Below are 22,762 nucleotides of genomic sequence, written 5' to 3'. Positions count from 1 at the left end.
TAACATGTGTCCTCGTGTACAATATTTGAATGTGAAATGTCAGAACTGATTTCTTTAAACTAAAAGAATCACATTTACATGTAGAATCCAAGATTAATAGCATTTCAACCAGTAAATAAAAGCCGATGTAAATAAATTTGATATTGTATTCCATATGGCCACAAAAATAAAAATATAACTCAGATAAAATAAATGCAAAATATATTTCATAGCTCCAAGAAACTACCGTATTTGCGGCGTATAAGACGACTTTTTGCCCTGAAAAGATGCCTCCAATTGGGGGTCGTCTTATATGCCGGGTCGCCTTATACGCCGGCAAATAGTAATTGGGAAGCACTGCGGCTGCCCGCGGCTGAGGCACTTTGCGCACCGTGGAAACAAATCCCGTGAAGCCGAAAGGAGCAGCCAGCCTTCTCCCAGCTCCCAAGGAAGCAGGCTCGCACCGCCCGAGCTCCGCTGAGGTATCCGGCTGGGGCTGTCAGGAGTTGTTACCGCTGGCGCGGCTCCGCACGGCTCCAGTCCCGCGTTGCCTCGGGAAGGGAAAGGCAAAACCAGGAGCCGCTGCTGCCATTGCAAAGCGCCGCCGCGGCTCTTCCTTTTGCCTTTCCCTTCCCGAGGCAACGCGGACTGGAGCCGCTGAGCCGCGCCAGCGGTAACAACTCCTGACAGCCCCAGCCGGATACCTCAGCGGAGCCCGGGCGGTGCGAGCCTCGCTTCCTGGGAGCTGGGAGAAGGCTGGCTGCTCCTTTCAGCTTCACGGGATTCGTTTCCACGATAGACAAAAGTGCCTCAAAAAAAAAAAAGTGCAAAAGTGGAAGGCGTGCGGAAGAGGGGGCGAGTATATAACAAACTATATTTTGAGTGGAAATGTTGGGGGGTCGTCTTATACGCCGGGTCGTCTTATACGCCGGCATATACGGTAATTCTAATCAGGAAAGCTGTAGGAAAAGGAATGGGACCAAATGAGTGTTGGGGAGGAGGACAGATAGGGCTTTGGGTAAAAGTTAGTATCCTGTAAGACAGCTTTGGATCTCTAGGGGTCACATTGGAAGACTGTCGTTCTTTTATATGGTTCCAGACACTAAAGATCCTGAGCTCTTTTACCACAAAGGTTAAAACTCAGCTCCCTTTTCAGCACTGGTTTTCCTTCATAGGTACAGTTATCTGTATGTTTGCATGTATGTGTTTACTAGAATTTTGTGTCTATTTACCTGGGAATAATTCCATTCATAATTGGGGGATTTACTTCTAAGAAAAGATACACAGCATTTTGGGACAGGTGTACACTCTTATGAACACTTACCTGATTGTGAGGCTCATTAACATCAAACTCCAACCTCTAAGTGGACATCTTTAGGAATGCAGACCCTTGGTTTGGTTCCAACAAATAAGCTGTAGAGCTGTCAGGCAAAGCCCAACTATTCAATATTATTTCCAACGTAACACATTTTAATCTAAACAGAAAAATAATAGAAGTAATGTATTCCTAATAAAATGCTCTGTAAGAAGAGACATTTGTGCAGTAAATGTCTGCCTAGAAGCATCATTGGTTAAAGCAAGGATCTCGTGTTACTTAAAATGCTTTTAGAACAGCATTTTGAATAGTAGTTGCTAATATAAAAACTAGCAAGTGACTTGATATAATTATATAATTAATCAGACCTGTAACTAAAAATTTGAAAAAGCTAATAGTTTGTGATAAAAAGATATTACAGGATGATTTATTTTATTTATTGATAATACAGTAGCACAGACTTACAGTTCTCGCCCCATAGTTTAAACATCACTAGGAAGATATAGGTTAGCATTGGCCATCAGGATTAGATTCCTTTAAATAATGTAATAGTCATTCTTTCTTCTTAAAACAACTAAGAATCCTTAATACCATTCTAAGATTTTCATCAATGTACAATTCCCAAGCCAGTCCAGTTAAATTGGCTTTTGACTAACATGACCAACTTACTGTGTCAACATGTCCTAGGAAGAGAACAAATAATATACTTGCAGAGACTTGATTACATTTAAAAAACGTGGCCTTCACAAAGACAGTTGTGATCTTAGGCAATTTTGTAAACATTATCATAGAAAAATTTCATCTTAGGTTCTCAGCATTGTAAAATATCCTTTAATCTCTTTAATTTTTTCTCCTTTCCTCTTACAGCTTTGTCCTTTCTCTACATTTGCTGTCTTCCCATTTTCTTCTTCCTCCCTTATTCTCGAATCTCTATTCTTCTCTGTTGCAGCAAAACGATATCTATCAAAGTAATTGATGATGAGGAGTATGAGAAAAACAAGACCTTCTACGTTGAAATTGGGGAGCCCCGTCTGGTGGAGATGAGTGAAAAGAAAGGTGGGGGATCGGCTATATGGGGCTGAGCCCTACCTGTATGCACTTGTCTTGATCACTCATGGATGCCTGGCACATCCCAATTCATAATTGTCAAAACACACATTCCCATTATCTATGTGAAAGGGCAGAGAGCTGAGTCACTGACCAGAAGTGTCATTGCTAGGTTATCCCAAATTCCATTTGTTGTCAAATTTAGGCATAGTTTTAGCCAGAGAGGAATCTAATTAAACCATCATACTCTCTGTCATACAAAACTATCGTTATCTAATCTATCTTCTACATTACTACCGTTTGCTTTTGATTCAGTGCCATATAGTGGAAAGAAAACTAAAAAAAAAAAAAGAGGCTCAGATTCAAATCACTCTTGCTTACTTTGGCAAGTAAGGTTAGATCCTTCTTTTTTTCAAGTGAGGCCAAACATACGTTGACTATGGGAGAGGAAGGTATGCTTTCAGGTGCTGTGATGCATTCAAATATACCACAGGCAAAGTCTGCCTCGGTTTGATGCACATAACCACATGTATTCATTCTTCATAAAATGCCTGCCTGAAAAAGAGTGTGTCCCATGTGAAGTTACTTCGTAAGATAATTGTAATAAAATATGTTCATTAGCTATTGAGATACAGTGAATTGGAATGAAGCAAATGAATGGTCAAAAGCAAATCCATTGTCTTTCAAAGCAATTTAACAACTCCACACTTGCTTTTCATGCCCATATCAATACAGTTCCAGTATTAAATTCTTTAGGATGTACTTAATTATATTTTATCACCAAGAAAGTTTCCAGAACAGAGGCTTTCTGCTCTCTTACATACATAAAAATAAGGATGTGTTGATCAGAGGTCCCCCCATTATCATCACCATCAACCACCATCTCAGCTGGGTCAAACTTAAAGCATGTGTGTGCGTGTGTGTAACACCAACCATTTGTTTTGCCTTTGTCTTGTGTTCCCACAGGAAATGCATTACCCTTAGAATACTTGACCGTGAGGAATATGAGAAAGAGTGCAGTTTCTTCCTTGTGCTTGAGGAACCAATATGGATACGAAGAAGAATGAAAGGTGTGAGAGTAAACCCAGGCACCTTACAAGAAACTGGGACCATTCCCTGTGTGTGTCTCCCTCCTCTCACAACTTTCTTACTCAGCTTCCACTTAATGTGTCATGACCTCTGTCAAGCTTAGCAGTTTTAATTTTGCATCTATCTCTTTCTCTTTTTTAAAAAAACAAGTCTTGATGATTATTATGATCCACTTAAATGTACCATGTAAATTATTTATATAATACATCCTGTGATATGGATGCAATAAAATCCAAATATTATGACCACTGCAGTTTTGTTTCTCAAAGGGCAGATTCTTTAGTGTCCTTTTAATTATTCCACCAAATTATATCTCATTTGCAAACAACAGGCTAAAATATCCATGCATAATGAAATAGTTGTATCATATACTATATGCAGTAGACTTGTACCTTTACTTCAGGTTTGTGCACACCTATACATCTATAAGTTTGTCTCAGCCAGTCCTTGAGTATTGAAGATTCAGTCCCCTCTCTAGGATATTTCTTCATTAAATGTTTAGGCCTTTTTTTAAAAATATATAAATCTCCCCCAATATTCTGGAAATAGAGAGAATTCAATGCAATTAAAAATAACACAAACAAATAAATTATACAACAATTTAATATTATTAAGGTGATTTTATTTATCTGAAGCACTACTAGTCTACATTTCAATTACAAAGTCTCCCAGAGAACTGTACAGGTCAATCAAACCAGCTGGTTTCATATTAAATATGAAACCAGTGATTCCAAGGCTCTTCCCCTCCCCTCCTAAATTTTCTCCTTTTCCTTGAGGTGAATGAATTCTTACTCAATTTTTGGTTGCAGCCCAGTGTTAACAGATGAGATATAGAACCCAGTTCAAAACAAATTTTGATACGGAGCCTAAATACATTGTGTAGTTTAACAGAAGTTGCATGATGGTCCTCTCAGAACAGGCCATGATGGAAAGGAGAATAATGATTGATGTAACAGATGTATTTATCTTTAACTTATATCAGTTGATATTGTGTTTTAAATATTTTCTTTCCCCATTGTCTATTCCTTGAGAACTGCAACATTTGTTGCAGATATTCTGTAAACACTTCACATTTAATGTGAGCGTATAAGGCAGAAATATAAATTTATTTTCACTCTTTGTCCACTTAGCTAAGGACAGAACCCAACTGAGTTGCCTGCTACCTTAACTTGTGAGTAGATAAAAATAGTGAAATAGGTACGTCCATTCTATCTGCAGTATTACAAGGAAGGCTATGTTACAAGTATGCCCCAGTGTATATATTGATGTGCAACATAGATTTCTCATCTAGTGAAGTTCATTCAAAGAAATCTATGTAACTGTAACTGGATCTCTTCACATAAGTTTTTTTTAAAAAAATATTCTACAGCATAACAAGCTCTACAGGTAAATACTATGAGCAAAATGCAGATTTAAAAAATGTTGAGACTGGTTCCTGAACAAACATTTAATGGTAGGAACAAAAAAACATGTTAACTGCTCCCAAAATATCCCTTGCATATTTTGCAAGAAATCAATTTCTTATTTTAAAAATCATATTTTAAATGAACAAAAGCAGAAGTTATCTTGCTTTGGCTAAAGAAAATAGCTATCTATATGTAGTATTCATAATATATCCTAAAGAATTGGGCTTGCAGTTTCCAGATTAAATGGCAGCATTGATGCTTAAAATTCAATAGGCTCTTTCTACAAAATGCATCTTAGATTATGGAATAGATCTCCCTAGAATAGTTTGAAAAACTGCCAGGAGATCTGCAAGCTGTCTTGAGCAGGAGTCCGCTCTGTCTTACTCACAAGGCAGCATGATATTTGAAAGACTTGAAGGCTAGAAGACTTAATCCAGCCTTATTTTTGAAGAGCTTCTTTACCTTTCTCATGACAGTGCCAAACAGAGTTGCACTTGAGTAAGAAAATAGCTATGTTTTATAAAGTGAGGATGTTCGCAAAAACTTGTTTCACCTAGAAACTCCTTTCTTCCAACTGCAAATACAGAATCATTGATACCAAACATAGTCGGATAATTATTTTTCTTTCAAATAACTAAAATCATTTTAAGAGTGGAATCCATTCTTTGAAATAAATATGTTCATCCACCTTTTGTCTCTGCTGAAATAGGTTTAGTACATATTAGTTCAAATCTTTGCCAAATCGATTGACCAGAGGCAACACTAAAATAAAAGGAATGGTTATATGTGGTCTTTTCCCAGCTTGCCTCTGACACTCCCAAACCCAACCTTCCAGGTAGTGGTTGCAGATGGTAGCTGCACATAGGCAGTATAACCATTGGAAAGAAATCATCTGTTAACTTAGTTTCAACTGACTTAAAAGCTACAATTTGTCTCCAGGTATAGAAGTATACCACATATTCATATACAAGTGACTATATTTGAAAAACTGGAATGATTATAAGTGCTTTGAATCAATAGTGCAATTTAGTTTGAAATATTTGCTTGTCATCTAGGGATGCTTTCAAGCATATTAGAGAATATATGTTCAATCTTTTTCTCTAACCAAAGCACAAGACAAGAGCAAGCGTTTATCAATCAAAATACTTACATTATTTCACATTCTCATTACATTCCTAGTGCAACCCTCCAACTGTAGCTGTGTCCTTAGGCAGAAGCCTCTACCTTCTGTACTAAAGCTACCAGATCTAGGCTTCAAAAATCCAGACCATTAAATGGCAGCAAATCACTATAGAGAAACCTAGCCAATTCTAGTTAATCTGGATTTTTCAACCTACATATAGCCCTATTCATTACAACCAAAATCTTCCCCTTGTTAATGCAAGATGCACCATTGTGCCAAGAAAGGATAAAGGCAGATACAGAGCATTATAATTCCAGGTATAGGAATGACTTGATTGGCCTTTAAAAAAAGGTGGGGGGAGGCACAAATGCTCACATATATCCATTGTGACATATTATTTCCTCAATCTCTGGCAGAGCTGTTAATGAAGCAAAATTAAGATCTTCACATATATCCAAGAATATGATCTAAAAGTTGGGAACCTTGATTGAATTAAAGATTTGTCTGTTACACAAAACATAACAGTGCATTTAATATTTTCCCACAATTTCACAGCTTATCTCCATGAAACGTGTCTTTTCCATTATTTCTCATGCTATTTTTCTTTGTAGTAATGGTATCCTGTAGCTTTGCAGATCTGTGCTTTCTGGCCTCCTGGATCTGAGGCTTTTCTGTGGATGTCTTCTTTACTTTCATTGCTCATTTTTTTTTCTGTATTTGTCCTTCTGTGTCTTCTCCACAGCCCTGTTGTTGAATGAGCTTGGTAAGCACTGCATTTCTTGCATTTCTTTTCCATATGGGGGAGTCAATCAATGTGTTTTATGTAAATTATTTTTTCAATTTATTTCATGCTTTATTTTTCTCAAAATATTCAAGGAAGCTGTCCTCTTATAAAGATTATTAAAAACGATTTATGTCAGTCATTGAATATCAGTTTGTGCTTAAATTCATTCTCCACATATACTGGCTTGAACATGATCCTTCAGATTCAGTGTGTCTTTGACCAAAATCAAGATAGGAAAGAACTAATAAAAAATAGAAGATTCTTCATGATATTTGACCATAAGTTTGTTACCAGAGCATAAATTAATCAGGTCAAGATTCACATTGTATTCAGTCTTTCCTTTGGTATGTTAATGAATAGCAAACATCACTTTTTATTTGTCTTATGGTTTGCAGCATGACATAATAGGTTCCCTTTTAAGCATTCTTTAAAATTGCTTTCGCCAGCTTAGTGTCAATATTTTGGATTATAACCTCCATAATTTTTAACCATATAACCTTGTTTATCCATGGCTATGTTGCAATCCTTGATGACACTAAAGAGCCACTTTTTTCAAGGAAAAGTCATTTCTGAATGTCTTTGGGACCTGCTATAGAAATAGCTCAAAAGAAAATTACTTTTTTTATGATCAGACAATTATTTCTTTTAGTAAATGAAAGTGAGAAATTCTGGTCTCTTTGGGATTTTTGCAACTGGATTTCAAGTATTTTCACATTCTAAATTCGACTTTTCAGAAACAATTTGGTCTTTCTTAGACAACCTCATAAAGGACACACATTTATCACGAAGAGTAATGTGTTCCTATATTCAGCCAAAATAAATGAAGCTTGACAAAAACAGCTCTCATCCATCCCTGTGACATTCATATAGGATAGATTTCCATACAATTCTACCTTTCTTCATAAATAAACTTTAAACAAATTGAAACAAAGGATAAACCAGGTTTTATTTGGAAACTAGACTCATTCAATATGTACAACTTTCTTATACCAGCCTTCTCCAAGCTGCCAACGTTCAGTTATATATAAAACCAATAGCCATAAATCTATTTTGGCTGGCAATTACAGCAGCTAAGTCCATCACAAATGGACAGGTTCAGTTGAGAAAGGCAATCTTACAACCCTAGCACAGCCAGATATTTTCCTGAGTTTATGTATCACGGGCCTGTGCTTTTTACTATATTGGAGTCAGATCACGTATTCATTCTCTTGAGAGAGAACAATGAAAGTAGGCCTCAGACATGCATATCCATCCCAGAAGGAGCTGCTTCGTACAATTGGATAGACATTATGACAACCGAATGTGAAGGAATCAAGAAAGTTTGGCATAATGCTTTAGGAAAAATGGAATATGTAACAGATGGTATATTATTAAATGTTAACATCAGATCATATGGAGGCTTTTAGACATATTCTATATTTTATCCCCACTGTCAGAAATCCTTTTTATTTTGAGATCTCAGGACTGGCTTCTGCACCAAACATCTTCTAGGTGTACTGGATTGTAGCATCACCTCCAACCAGGACACTGGCTGCAGGGGATGTATACTGATATCTAGCACATCTGGAGGGTATCAGAGTGATCTTGGAATTGGATGTGGGATCTCTTGCATAAAGAATATCTATTTCCTGCTATTAAAATGCTTCTTTGAATTTTTAAAACAACCAAAGGGACATTTTCCAAATGCAATATATTTTTGTTTCAAAATTGATCATTATAGTCTCAACACTTGAAGAAAAACAAGTTAGAGAAGATTATTCTCTTAATTTCTAATCCTGCCTTTAACTATGTTTTCAACCAATTATGATTGACAAGGTATGGTTTCCTATTTTTCATTTAATGTTCATATTTGAGAAATTTAGATAATCTTTTAATTGACAAGCCATACAGATAAACATACACTGTGATCATATTCCTATTAGGAAATATGTAATTCATATTAAGAGCAAAGCTTCAATTATGTAAGTAATGCATGTTGTAATAATATATTAATTTCCTTTCTTTTTTTCTCTGTTTTGGCATTCCTTTAGGTGGCTTCACAATTACAGGTATGGATTTTCAAGTATCTTTCTGCTCAAAGATACAATTCTGCTCAAATATACAAGTTTTATATAGCTGATCTTTTTTTTTTTTTACTATTATACCTAGCTATCAATTATTTACTAGAAATGCATAGTGCTCCCCAAAACGAATGTTGTGTGATGGTCAAAATGTTGGGTGAAGCAGACGTAAATTTAAGCGTACTTTTCAGCTATCAAAGCTCAATGAGTGATTTTGGGCTAGTCACTCTTAGCTACCTCACAATATTGTTGGTGGGGTGGAGGAGAAGAATTGAGGTAATACCATGAACAGTTAGTTCTCACTTACTGACTGTCTCATGCAGCAGCCATTTGGAGTTATGACGGTGCTTAGGACAGTTGTGACCTGTCCTCGTATTTGTAACCATTGCAGCATACCGCAATCATATGATCATCATTCAGATGCTTCACAACTAGTGTACACTTTCACTTGTAACAAGAGGAGTTAATATAGAAGGTAGAAGTAAAATCATAATTTGCAGTCACAATATTTTTCACTTAGCTTCTTTTCACGTTGCTTCTATTAGCAACTGAAGGGAAAGTAAGGTTATGAGCCCCATTGTTGTCAAATTATTTTTCAGCTTAGCATCCAAGTTGCTGATCTCATTTGTGGTCACTAAGCAAAGACTACATCAAACAAATATAAAATATAAAAAGTGGTTAGCAATCAAAGTTGAGAGAAGTCTGTTCCCCCATTGCCTTATCTGTAGGCTTTGAATGGGCTTCTAGTTGGCCACTGTTTATAAAACATAGAATGAGTAGAGTAGAGTAGAACAGACAGAACAGAATAACTTTATTGTCACTTTGAATGTACATTAATCAGCATACATTAAAATTGAATTTCGTTGCATGCAGCTCTCAAAACATTATCACCTCCAACATATAATCCATAAATGTGACTAAATAAATAAATAAATAAAAAATTATGCATATACCCACATATATTATATGACACAGAGAAACAACACAGTCTAGTCCAAATGTATACATGTACATGACGAGAAAAGTGAATCTTGCAAGTTTACTGGAATGGATGGCATAGGGAACAAAGCTGTTACAGAATCTGGTAGTCCTGCTAGAAATACTTCAAAATGTCCTCCCAGAGGGGAACAACAGAAACAACTGGAACTCTGTTTTGGTATTAAGAAAACTAGTTTAATCTCTGTCCTTTCAAAGATTAATATATAGCAAGATTTCCAAAACTGTTGCAGTTCTTCTCTTTGGGGGCCAAATGCAAAATTTCAGACTAGTTAATCAACTCTACTATTACTTTACTATCATCCTTCATGAAAAGTTAAAAGATATATTTTGTAACATCAGACAAACCTATCTGTGGCATAGGAAGAAAGCTGAGCTATCCCACCAAGGACTCCTGTTGTGAGAGTCCTATTAAAATGTATGAGCACATGTTAATTTCCTTGAAGGTTACATGAAACAGTCTCCTTATTACTTTTTGTGTTTTGAACAAAAATATATAATATTCTGCATTTCAATCTACTTAGATTTGAAATATTATGAGCTTTTATTTTTGACAAAGGGTAAAGTATATAGCTGATTGTAGGATTGGAGTGGATCTTGAACACCTGGCTTCAGAAGCATCACAGGTGCTTCCTCAACCCTGCAAAAAAGCCAAAAAGCTTTTATAGATCAGAAATATATAGCCATCATATTAAAGCTATAGTGAATGTAGTTTCAACCAACAGATATATTGGAAGTTGTCATTCTATGTTATGTTTATTAACATCTTGGCTTATTCTTGTCATTGCTTTTATAATTAAGGGAAATTTTTGAATGGTAAGACATCTTGATTTCTTTCATATCCACATTCTACGTAACTAGCACTTTTTGATTATGAGTTCATTCTCACAAACCTAACATCACATGTTTCATGCTAATAAGCTTATATTTTTTAAAAAAAACACAATTATTTTCTGAAAATTACTCGAAGGCTTAACTTGAAAAACTAGATGATGATGTCTTTTAAGATACTTCCAATCTGTTGACAACAAGGCCCCAAATATTACAACTAGCAAAATATGGTGACTGAAATTGCTAAGGTATCTTCAAAGTGCTTGGTACCAAATTATCTTCAGCTGTATTTTTCATTACATTTTAGTTTTTAGAAAATCTATGCAAGGTTAAAACATTTAGTCATCCAGATTTTTTTGCCAATGTTTTAAGTAAATAAAATTAAAATCCCACTATTCTGTTGCAACATCTACTCCTCACAGCTGTAGGAGAATTTGAATGCAAGACACAGAAATAAACCATCTGAGACTTTCTATCTTCCAGTAGGCAGAAAACACATACAGACCCAAATTGAGTGGCCCCTAACCTGACATTTGATCAATCACTCTCTATCAGCCCAACCACTTCATAGGGTTGTTGTGGGGGAAAAGGAGAAGGGAGGAGTATTAGGTATGTCCACCACCTTGAGTTATTTATAAAAATAATAAAGGCAGGAAATAAATAAATAAATCCCTTGTTTTGCCTAAAAGTCATTGTGCAGATGGAGCAGAGAAAAGAAAATGGATATATACCTTTAAAAAGAATGGTATAAAAATATGAATAGATACTTAAATAGCAATATCAGCTGTCCAGCTAGTCCCTGGAATAAATTGTCATTCATCTTATATCTTATTTGCCATTGACAAAGCACTTAATTCTAATTGGGACAAATGATAAATTGCTGTTGAGTTCTATAAGGAATCATTTGCAGGGTTGCTCAGGGATTTCATACTCAGCTAGGCTGAGCTCTGAATTAATCATAAGTTTTCTGAAAAAATGTTGCTGATGCAACTAATTGTGATGCAGAAAAAATATGCAAATATAGCAAGAAAAAAAAACCATCAAATATCTGCTTTGTCTTTGAAAATCTTTCTCTTGAGACCAAGAGGGGGGAAAGTTTGCAATATCCAGTAATAGTCATTATTTGTCCAAAATATACTCTATCATTTGTACAATCATTGATATGAAATACTTAAATATTGTTATGAAAAATCTTTTTACCAAATGATAATTGAAAATAAATTATATGGGCAGAGAAGACTGTCACAAATATTAAGGCATACATATCTTGGTTTGAAAATATCAAATCTAATATAGGTTGAACACATTATCTCAAATTGTGCTAAAACTCTTTAAACCAATTTGGCTTCTTTTTGAGCTTCTGTCACCATCTTGTCTAGAATTTAACTCTCAGAACTACTGCTAAGTGGATTTTTTCTATTGATCCTTATCAATAAAACTTAGCTTATCATTGAAGGAGCATTAATTTCCCATCATTGTACTTCTACTGTGTTGGGCAGTAAAGACACTTTTTACATCCTCTTCATTTTTACAAGGACTACTGAAACACTTAACAGATAGCAAGTCTTCTTGTCACACCAACCCCTAAAAGGTTTTGGCTTAGCAACATAGGCACTCATCCACGAGTGGGCATAGTAAAAGAGCTCTGTGTAAAAACAGGAATCAGGTTTTATCCATCTGAAGAACAAAGTATTTAGTAAAGTAAAATCAAATTCAGACTGTTTTCTGATTCCTTAAGATAGAAAGAATATGTCAGAATGCCATGTTCACATGTCATAGATTTCATAACCAATTATAGTTGGGAATTCATTGGGAGATTATTAATCAAAAGTTGGCCATTAGAAGGATTGAAAAAAAACTAGTACCTAATTCTTTGTTTCTGAAAATGTAAGAAGATAAAAAAAAATGTGTAAATTGCAATTTTCTGTATGGTAAATGATTGCAATTCCCATTATCCTGAATTGCCATGTTGGTTGTCTCAGATGGAAGTTTGAGTTCCATCGCATGAGTTATTTCACCGATTTTCCAAAAGGTCTGCAGTGAGCATTTGTACTTGTCATAACCCTGAGTGAAGTAGAAATTACAGTTCACTATCTTGTAGATTTCTCACTTTTAACAGACTCTAACTCCACAAAGCATTAAAACCACTATTGAAACACAGTTCTGCTCATTGACATTAATTATTTTTGCCATTTTGTCAGGAAAGCCTGTCTTCAGGAAAGTTCATGCTAGAGACCATCCCCTTCCTTCTACTGTAATCAACGTTCAAGGTATTCTGATGTGTTAGGGACCCAGTCCAATAGATAAGGTGAAACCAAAAACTCATGTGCATTGGTGTGGGATACAGGGAAGGTATAGTTAAAGTGGAAAAGGAAAGGTGGTGTTTGATTTATTTTATTATGCCTTTGACAAAAAAAATACTCAATCTTCCCTATTAATTATAATCGTTTTTAGAGGACAAAATAGAGTCCCTTTCTTTCATATTTCCTTTGCACATTGTTCTATCCTAGGTGATCTTCCAACATGGATACAAGAGGTGAAACATGAAATACCCTTTTCTTATAGTAGTTATTATCAGGCCTAGAACTAGCCTTGTCAGTCTGCTCCATCCTTTGCTCACCGATAGATGCTATTGCTTGAAGCTATCTAGCCAAGTGAACAGATGTCCGCCATTCAAATCTGCCATAGCAATACGAGGATGATAGAGTCAGGGATTCTCCTTCCATACAATCCTTCTCATGTACCAGAGTTTCTTGCCCAGTTTTAAACTTATTCTTTATCTATATTTAAAATTGAACGATGTCATGGGGAGGGGATGCTTCAGTAATCCAGTAACTTATTGTAGCTGATGATAGAGATAAAATCTTTTGCTGCATCTATGCTGGATCCCTCTGCCAAGCTTTGTCCTGTGCAAAAAATCAGTTCTGACCATTCAGTCTCATTGAGCTTCTCCCTCATTGTATCTTACTAGAACATCTGGTGCACTCACTTTCAACAAAACAAAAATCAGATTGTTTCCACCCACCTATCCACCCTTCCATCGGCATTCTCTTGGATACATTCAAATTAACAAATTACTTCTCATTGTTTTTAAGCACCAATCAAGTAGTATTAGCACTTTCCAAATTCACTTTTAACACAAAACAAAAGGAGAAGGAGATGAAAATAAAATTCAAGGGTTTGGTTTTAAGCAAAGAATTAAATTCCTTCCCAGCAAGAGGGTCTGTGCATTCAAAGATATGAATAGGGTTGCCAGATGTCCCTTTCTAAGATTTGAAAGGAAGGGCTCCTTTATTATACTTTTTTATATCAAATCATCCTAGAGCTAGGAATATAAGAGAAGCTCCTTAGAACCCTAAAGTAGCATTATTACCCAGCCAAAGAAGTAATTAAAATTCCTTCCTGTTGATACTTAGTTGTGGCAATAAGAGACTTTCCTAAAATACAGGAGCCCTAAACATGTGTTATTATAATACTTTGTAAATAGGTGATTAACAGTGCAATTAACCAAATAATGAAAACAGATTGCCAGTTATCAAGCTTTTACTGATTAAAAATGCCGCAAATTTCAATTTAATTTTGTATTAAGTCAATCAGACGCTGACATTCAGCTGGACAAATATATAGAATAGATAGGCAACTGAATTCCACAGATTACAGTACAAAGCAAATGTACTATGTTCATTCTTCTTTGTTTATTCCATCCCTGTGAATTTCCATTTCCCCAAAATAATCTTGACCAAAGGTCACTTTAGCTTCCTATCTGTTCTTATTTTTATCTGCTCATCTCTGGCAAAGTCCATGACTGTGCTACTGGTTGTATGATCTGTATGAATATTGGATGGTCTGTCTCATGTAACCCAATTCTCCCCGTATGTGTTTTTGATCTGTTAAGTTGTTAAGTCAGATGAGGTTTTTAAGAGACAGCCAGATATTGTGTACTTTCAACTTGTCAATAAGACAGAATAGAGATTTGAACGGGAGGAGCATTGAGTAAAATTTATGAAGTTTAATTGTGCTCCTTCCAATTTTTAGCTCTGCTCAGACATTAAACTTCAGCTATTATTTGGAGGACTTCCAATTGGCTAAAGAATGGAGCCTGTCATTTGTATATTCTTGCCGCCTCCTTTGTGTATCTCTTTAAAACAACCCCAGGGAACTAGCGACCCCAAATTCCTTATTTGCAACCACTAGAACCTAAATATACCATTGATTTTTGTCAGAACAACCACCAAAAATTAACAATAAACAAAGTTTGCTGCCATTATAAAGTGAAAAATATGGGGAAACTACACCGTAAAACTAAAGTAAGTTCATTTTTTAAAATCAATATTTTATTGATTTATATTTATTTATTGATATTATTTTATTATATTTTAAATCACCCAGAATTGCTTTAACAGTAAAATGGACAGCATAAAAATTTAATAATAAACAAAAATAAGAACAAACGATGGAGACCATGGAAAATCCTGGTCCTGCTCTGTAGCATCACCTCATCTATTATATTCTTCATCCCAGCTCTTTCCCAAATAATTAAATATTTAGACATGGATTTTAGCTACTCAAAATCTCCTTTTCTAAGAGCTTCCCTAGAAACTACAACTAGCTTGTTTTCCAGTTTAAACACAGACAAAGTTCGTTTCACCCTCTCAGACTGCCTGGGAGTTGGGGCAGGTGTTGGTTAGAATAACAATGAGCCCACTCACCTTTCACTTAGATTTTATTGGGCTCTCACTGAAAGATAATGTCTGAATATAGGGAACTTTCAGTCTTTCTATCAATACCCCAACGTATTACCTTGGGGCCATGAACACTGACAGTTTTACCCACAGGAATATTAAGAAAACTTTAAAAATTGAAACAGATCCTAGAAGGTCAGCCAGACTTCAGTAGAAAATGTAAATGTATACTTGTGGTTCTAGTTACAAAAATATGAAACATCTCTACATGGTAGCAGTGTAAGGGGGAGAAGTGGAGCCAGTTCAGCAGCCAGAATTGATTTTCATGAAGCCCTTCCTTTCCAGGCCTTTTGTTCCAGCCAATATATGTTATAATATCAGAGCCCACTTGATGATAAAAATAATTATGAAGAGGCATGGATTACATTCCAAGAGAGAAAAGCTATGGGAAATAAAAAAAAAATGGGAGAGTTCCCCATCTGGCACAGCAACTTACTCATTAGACTTTACACACCCAAAGTAATAGTTTGAGATACAACTGAGAAAGGTTCAGATTAACCTGAACACAATATATGTATCTTCGCCAGGAATATTAAACTGAAATGTGATGACATTGTGTTGAGCCTAATGTCCTCTGAGTCTGTCTTCACGTAATCAAGGAAAGGTATAATATAGATTGTCCTTTTGGTGTACAAATCTAAACACTTGTTCTTTTGGGAGGGGACCAAAGATATTTCTTTATATTTCAGTTCTGGATATGTTATCTGCTTTTGCTTGAACACCACTCAGTCAGATTATTTTAGCAGTCTAAAATTCTTGCTCATAGAAATAACTTTGCATCTGTTACAATCATATATTTCATATTTAGACATACCCTTAACTAATAGTAGACCTATTTAAAAACAGCCACATTAGGTAGTGTATCACATAGACCTGTGAATCCATACATAAATATTCCCTTTCTATTTCCCAGTTGCAAAGAGCAGCTCAAAGAGCCACCTGCTAAATTGTGGTCCCCTTAAAAAGCACAAGGGGTGAAAGGAAGCAGAGGGGGTGTGAGCCATGATCATCATTTTCTGATGCTTCCAGGGAAACTATCTGGAGGAGAAAACTCCAATCCTTACAATGCAGGAGGCTGCCCTGATGGTGTCTTCCTGTAGCAGTTGTTTGCTTGATTTTGCCACATTAGTAGAGTATGTTGGGGGATAAACTCAACCATCTCTCAACTGGTTCTTTGTGTCTTCTCCATCCCCAGAAGAGAACGAAGAGAAGCAGCCTCTGACAAGCAAAGAGGAGGAAGAACGCCGCATTGCTGAAATGGGGCGCCCCATCCTGGGGGAGCACACAAAGCTAGAAGTGATTATTGAAGAGTCCTACGAGTTCAAGGTGTAGTATGTAGATATTTAATGTCATTATTACCATTAATTTAATATATTTAATTCAGGCACCATCTGACAGCAAACAACCATTAACTTACTCTAGCTCTATTCCTCATCAGTCCTTGGTGACCTAGGATTATATTTTGGTAAAGTTCTCAACGTCCACCCCCAAAATGTGTCTGTGCAATTAGAATTTTGTTCTAAGAAAAGGCAAGTTGTGCGATTCATACAACTTATAATGCTGAAATAATTTGGCTAATTTTTCTAATGTTTTATTTATTATGTATTTATTTATTACGTTGCAGCATCTGTTTTTTTAAAAGGGTAAAGATTTATCCTGTAGGAAATTATATTTTATTAAACTTTGCCAGCTCACTTTTAAGAATTATATTTTAACCATTATTATTAATATTATTATTATTTGAAAGCCTTCAAATATTCATAGGAAGATAAACTGTTCAGCCACATTCTTTTCTCTATTTCTTTTTTTCTATCTCTCTTTCATTTTTCCCTCTTCCTAATGGGATTTCCAAACATATCAAGAAATCTCCTTAAGTATTTCAAGCACTTTGTGAAAACATCCTACCACTCATTGTAGAAATGAGTTCAAAGGAGAAAATTACACACAATTCTCAGATTGTATACATGATTTCTGTCAGGTGCAAGAAATCAGGAGTCAGAATATAGTTCAAAAGTATTACAAATTTGTTCCATGCTATCTCAACAAGAATCTGATCTACTTGCGGTCAAGGCAAATGGATTTTGGGGGGCATTGCAGGCTGGACTTAGGTCTCTTACAAGGGCTGTAGAGACTCCAGACTGATGATGCATCTGATCCTGTTTTCAGGCTCAGCCTGGTCATTTCCTACTTCTTCAAATAAGAACATTAAACACACTTTAAATGTAAAAAAATCAAGAATAATAAAGCATAAGTGCTTTATCCCTTCCTTTTATCCAATGGGTAAAGTGGCTAAGTTTGAGATGATGCCTAACTTCTCACCCAATCAACTTTTCAGCTAAAGAATATGAATGTATATTTAATCTGGCTCATTAAGCACAATGCCATATCCACTAAACATAAGCATTTACATCATTAACAATTATCACATATTTAAATTTAACTTTGATTTTCTTTCATTTGCATCCCCCGAAGATAATTTTAAATTGGATATTAAAATTTTACACCATTCTGTATTAAATAGGTAGAATTTCATTACATAGGAATCACTGACATAGGCTTTTTTAATTCTTTTTTTTTTCATGCAGCTCATCCAAAATATTCTCTTGTCAATTCCCTTAGAAAGTAATTTTGAATGGCTTCAGGCAACCTCACTGAACTTGAATCATGGCGCAGCTCAAATCAATCATTTGTAAAGAAAATGAACTATGCATGATTATATATTTCATAATTTTATAATATGAGGTGCATTAGGTTGAAAGCAAAGTTTTCACAACTCTGCTCTATAAGCATATCTCAGGGTTATTAAACACACAGAGGATCAGTAAAAGCTGTAGATATCCAGTTTAGCTGTAGTAAAGCAAATAAGTTAGTTAATTGCAGTTTTCTGAAGTACTAATGTATTTTCAGAGATACATCAATGTATCAGGAGATTCTACATGGCACCTGTTTGTCTATTTTTATAAGTTGCCTTTTTTAATCCCCAGTTCAATTACTGGCCTTACAAATTCAAAGAATAAATAGGTGGACCAATGCTCTGGCCTCCTGTAAAATTACCTTTCCTCCCTATGCAGAGTAGATTGGTCAGAATGAGCTTCAGATATTTCAACGCAAAAGAAGCTTATAAAATAAACTAGGTAAGGTGTTATATACAGCCATCGCCAGGGTTAGGTGATCAAAATCCAGGCATTTGGCAACACCAGCCTATATTTATGAGGTTTGTAGCATCCTAGAGATAATCTGATTGCCATTTGCAACCTTCCCAGTCACCTTCTGACAAGCAAAGTCAATCGGGGAAGCTGGATTCACTTCATGAAGTGAATAATGTTAAATGCATTATTCACTTAACAACTGCAGTGATCTGTTTAACAACTCTGGCAAAAAGAGTCATACAATTGTGCATAGCTCACTTAACTGCCTTGCTTAGCAGTGAAAATTCTGGTCTCAATTGTCATAAATTGAACACTATCTGTAGTAGCATTAATTTGTATTTAATCCTTTGTCCAGTTATCATAAACATCCAGGGGGCAGATTCATGGAATGTCGTGCAGGCAAATTTGGGGGAGGAATGGATCATTCAGCCTTTCTTGGTTAGCTTTTTCTTTGCGTAGTAGCCAGCATGAATCAGTATTTCCTAAGAACCAGTCCTGCAAATGTAGCAGATTGGCAGAAGGTGAATAGATCATTCTGCCTTGACTACAGCAGCAGTCTTGTTTGCCAAAATCTTATTATTGTAATAACAACTATTAAGATGTCCAAAGAAAATAGGACTACCTTTTCACTGAATCAAATATGGATCGATTAATACTTTATGAAAATGTGCAAGTCATCTTTTTGTAGGTCTAATTACAAAGCGCCATTAAGAAATACTTTGCACAAACATTTCAAGCTGGTTTAAAGCAAGATACTTTTGCATGTTTGTTTAATTTCATTCACCTGATATTGAAGAGCCATGGTGGCGCAGTGGTTAGAATGCAGTATTGCAGGCTAATTCTGCCGACTGCCAGCAGTTCGGCAGTTTGAGTCTCACTGGCTCAAGATTGACTCAGCTTTCCATCCATCCATAGGTAAAATGAGGAGCCAGATTGTTGAGGGCAATATGCTGACACTGTGAACCACCTAGAGAGGGCTGTAAAGCACTGTGAAGCGGTATATAAGTCTAAGTGCTATTGCTATATCTATGCTCTGATGTTGACCAGCATCCTTTACATTTACTACGTGCTCCATGTTTCATCTGTCCATCTGCAGAACACTGTGGACAAGCTTATTAAGAAGACAAATCTAGCTCTTGTGGTTGGAACAAACAGCTGGAGAGAGCAGTTCATTGAGGCTATCACTGTTAGTGCTGGTAAGTTTCTGATTTCTGTAAATACCATAAATTACAATTAGTCATTTTCTTAGCTTGAGGTTATCAAGTTAACTTGACCCCCATATTGGTAGCTTTCACTTATTTCAGGAGTTATGACAAAGGAAGAAGCAGTCTCCCTTTTCTTAAAAAATAAATAGCTTTAGCATTCAGTGTATTCGTCTTTAAATCTGCATTGCATACACCTCTCTGATGGAGAAGTTCTTTTATTTTAGGTTATGGATGGATAGCTTGTGTCTCCAAAGCCTCTTTCTGTGACGCCCATGGCAGTTTGGCAATCTAGCTTCCAAATATCAGTAATGCAGCTTCATTTCGTTTTAAGCACAAAGCAAATTGTGCCTGTGTTTTGTGAGCTGTGAAATAGACTTAACAGTTTAAAAAAGCATAGGAAAAGAATAAATAAATTCCCAAATTCCCAGACCACCCCCTTGACAACTTTCAGCCCAAGCAACTGTGGTACAATTCTGCCTGATCTACATCATTTCCCTGCTATGATGACTCTAGCTTTCCCCACCTTAACCAGACCAAAATGTGTACCCTTGTTTTCAAGGGTTCTGGGTAAATGCAATTTTACTATTTGAAAATCATGTAATCCCTTTTACGGGGAGACATGGAGTGTAGCAGTTAAGAACTGCAGCCATGTATTTCTATTTATTTTAATGGGGTGCAATAAGGCTATTGCAAGTAAAGCAATAACAGAACATAGGCTTGTGTTCTTTGTAGCTCTGAATTAAATTTACTCTAGCTCTAAGTTAGTACTGCAAGTATGTTAACATTGAGTAGAATTTAATCTGGATAGTGACTCTTGGGAAATTCATGCAGGTCATTTTGGGTTCCTTCAAAAAAGAAAGGGAGGCAGGAAGAGAGAACAAATAATATATAATATCTGTAATTATAAAATGTTTTTTAAAAGTCTGGGCATGTGAGTATGCATGTACATGCATATATGTCTCCCAGTACATGTATTGGGAGTATTATATAATCTAATGCATACAAATTTGATTTGATTCTCTGACTTCACAAATAAAAAAAAATCTCACTGTGGATACACAGTCATTGCAAGATGTTATTATCTTTCAATTTGCAAAGAAATTTCCATATTTGCTTTCTTTCTATACTATTTTGAGATCTCTCAATACTACTGAAATACATTTCTTTTTTTACTATTATATCTAGTCTTGCCAGAATAATTAGACTGTCTGTGCATAAATATTAGAAAAGTCTGTGTTAAAAAAACTTGAATGGAAAATATGTCAAGTACAATATATTTAACAAATGCCATCTAGGTATCTGACTAAAGTAACTATGTTAGTCCAACTTCAATAAACTAGATATGAATTAAGAACATAAGGCTTATTTTCTATGCAAGATTAACTTTCTTATAAAATAACTGAAACAAAAATAAGAACAAAAGTATCTTATTTTATATAAGAAAGATGGGCATTGGGAAGGGTCAACATCTTTAAGATTGTTGATGCAGAATCGGATCAAAGATCCTTTGTAAGCAGACATGACTCACTGCATGCACACATGTGGTAACATTTCATTAATGATCCCAGCATCTCACAGATTCTGATCTTCCTGACAGACATCATTGGCATGAATACAGAGGGACTAGATTCATAATTGTGCCCTGTCATAATGTGGTTTGATTTCAGATTAGAATATCTATCTGTTATTTGTGATCTGTGATGTTATATATTGCTTAGGATATGATGCAAATCCAGCTAGTTATTATATAAACCATAATTAATAGAATTGTGGCTTAATATAAAATATGAATCATTGACTACATTTATTTCACTTCAACTATATACCAACAAATTATAGAGCTATAATTCAGGCAAACTGTAGAATTGATAATGATATTTTATTTTGTGTGTGTGTGTATTGCTTCCATGAGCAGGATTTTCTGATCATTGCTTCATAAACTAAAGGCATACTGTCATTGTTAATATTCATGGCAAATTCACCTACTATACGAATCACTGTTTCCAACACATCATATCTTCTCCAAGGATAGATAATTGTGCTGTTGCTTCTATGCAGCAGAAATAATGATCTTATTACTTGCACCTCAGCATGATTATCTGCTACCCTACTAATTGAAAAGATAATTAAAAGGAGGTCAGACTGGAGTAATAAATCATGTAACAATACAAGCTCCATAGGTACTTCCTTCCCTCAAGAAATGTTTAGTTTTAAACAAAAAAATCAAGTTATTTTTCTTATTCAACACCCTTAATTTTTTTCATTATGCACAAACTGGAAAATGAATTGTTTTCAGGAAGTATTTCCCAATTTGCATTACCAGCTATTTTTCCATTATCTTTTGTTTGTATGGACAGTGGTCAAATATGACTGGTAGTGATGTCCAACCTCATTCAGGAACCTAAGGTTGAGAACCAAAGATCCAAAACTCTGCCTCCATCAGTCTTTGCAGACAGAGAAATGTCTTTCCCCACAGACTACATACGCTCGGTTGTAGAATCCCCTACGTGTAATTTGCCTTGCTCTTGCTGGCAGGGCTCCTGACATTTCAGAAGTGCCAGGCTAGAAAAGAATGACTCACTTAATCATAAAGATAAGAAAGTGATAAACCTTATGACAGATTTTATCTTCTGACATATTTTCCTGTGTTCATTCCTAAATCAGCCAAGCACAAAGACAAAGTGTGTATCAGAATCTTTCTTAGGCAAATATCTAAAAGAACATAACAATCCCCTTTTAACATTTAAGGCTGTGATAGTTTTCCCTTGCCTAAACTGAAACTGGAAAATGAGTGAAAGTGAAACAAGTTTAATTGACTATGTTTATTTGAAAGAATGGTTTGTATGATCTGAGTCAAGTAAAGAACAAAAATTGATGTACTACTTAAAGTCTTGTTCCCATAATCTTTAACTAGGTAGAATAGTACATCATAGGAGAATAATATTTGAACCAAGGTACCTCAAATCCTAACCTACAGAATGTATCCAAAATCCAGGAGCTATGACTCCCGAGAGAATAAAATTTGAGGAACATGTG

General features: G+C 35.5%; 1 protein-coding gene across 7 annotated transcripts in view; it reads left to right on the top strand.

Moving 5' to 3' along the window:
- Nucleotides 1–22,762, top strand: part of SLC8A1 (solute carrier family 8 member A1) — a 244,860-nt gene that overhangs the window by 202,343 nt on the left and 19,755 nt on the right. For 2 of the 7 annotated variants that reach the window (XM_087961890.1, XM_087961900.1), the window contains exons 3-8: nucleotides 2,244–2,350; nucleotides 6,702–6,722; nucleotides 8,774–8,791; nucleotides 12,832–12,900; nucleotides 16,568–16,698; nucleotides 19,618–19,717. In XM_087961890.1, coding sequence (XP_087818016.1) covers nucleotides 2,244–2,350; nucleotides 6,702–6,722; nucleotides 8,774–8,791; nucleotides 12,832–12,900; nucleotides 16,568–16,698; nucleotides 19,618–19,717 — 446 coding nt within the window. Of the gene's footprint in view, nucleotides 1–2,243; nucleotides 2,351–3,307; nucleotides 3,412–6,701; nucleotides 6,723–8,773; nucleotides 8,792–12,831; nucleotides 12,901–16,567; nucleotides 16,699–19,617; nucleotides 19,718–22,762 lie in introns of all 7 variants that reach the window. The other 5 variants (XM_026684296.2, XM_087961911.1, XM_087961924.1 and 2 more) reach the window with 5 other exon arrangements.

Source organism: Notechis scutatus, chromosome 1 (assembly GCF_049901735.1).
Source record: "Notechis scutatus isolate UNSWTSFEM ecotype Mainland chromosome 1, rNotScu1.2, whole genome shotgun sequence".
In the NCBI taxonomy this organism is placed as follows: Eukaryota; Metazoa; Chordata; class Lepidosauria; order Squamata; family Elapidae; genus Notechis; species Notechis scutatus.
The sequence above is the reverse complement of the archived record's forward strand: the minus strand, read 5'-3'. Positions and strand labels throughout refer to the sequence as shown.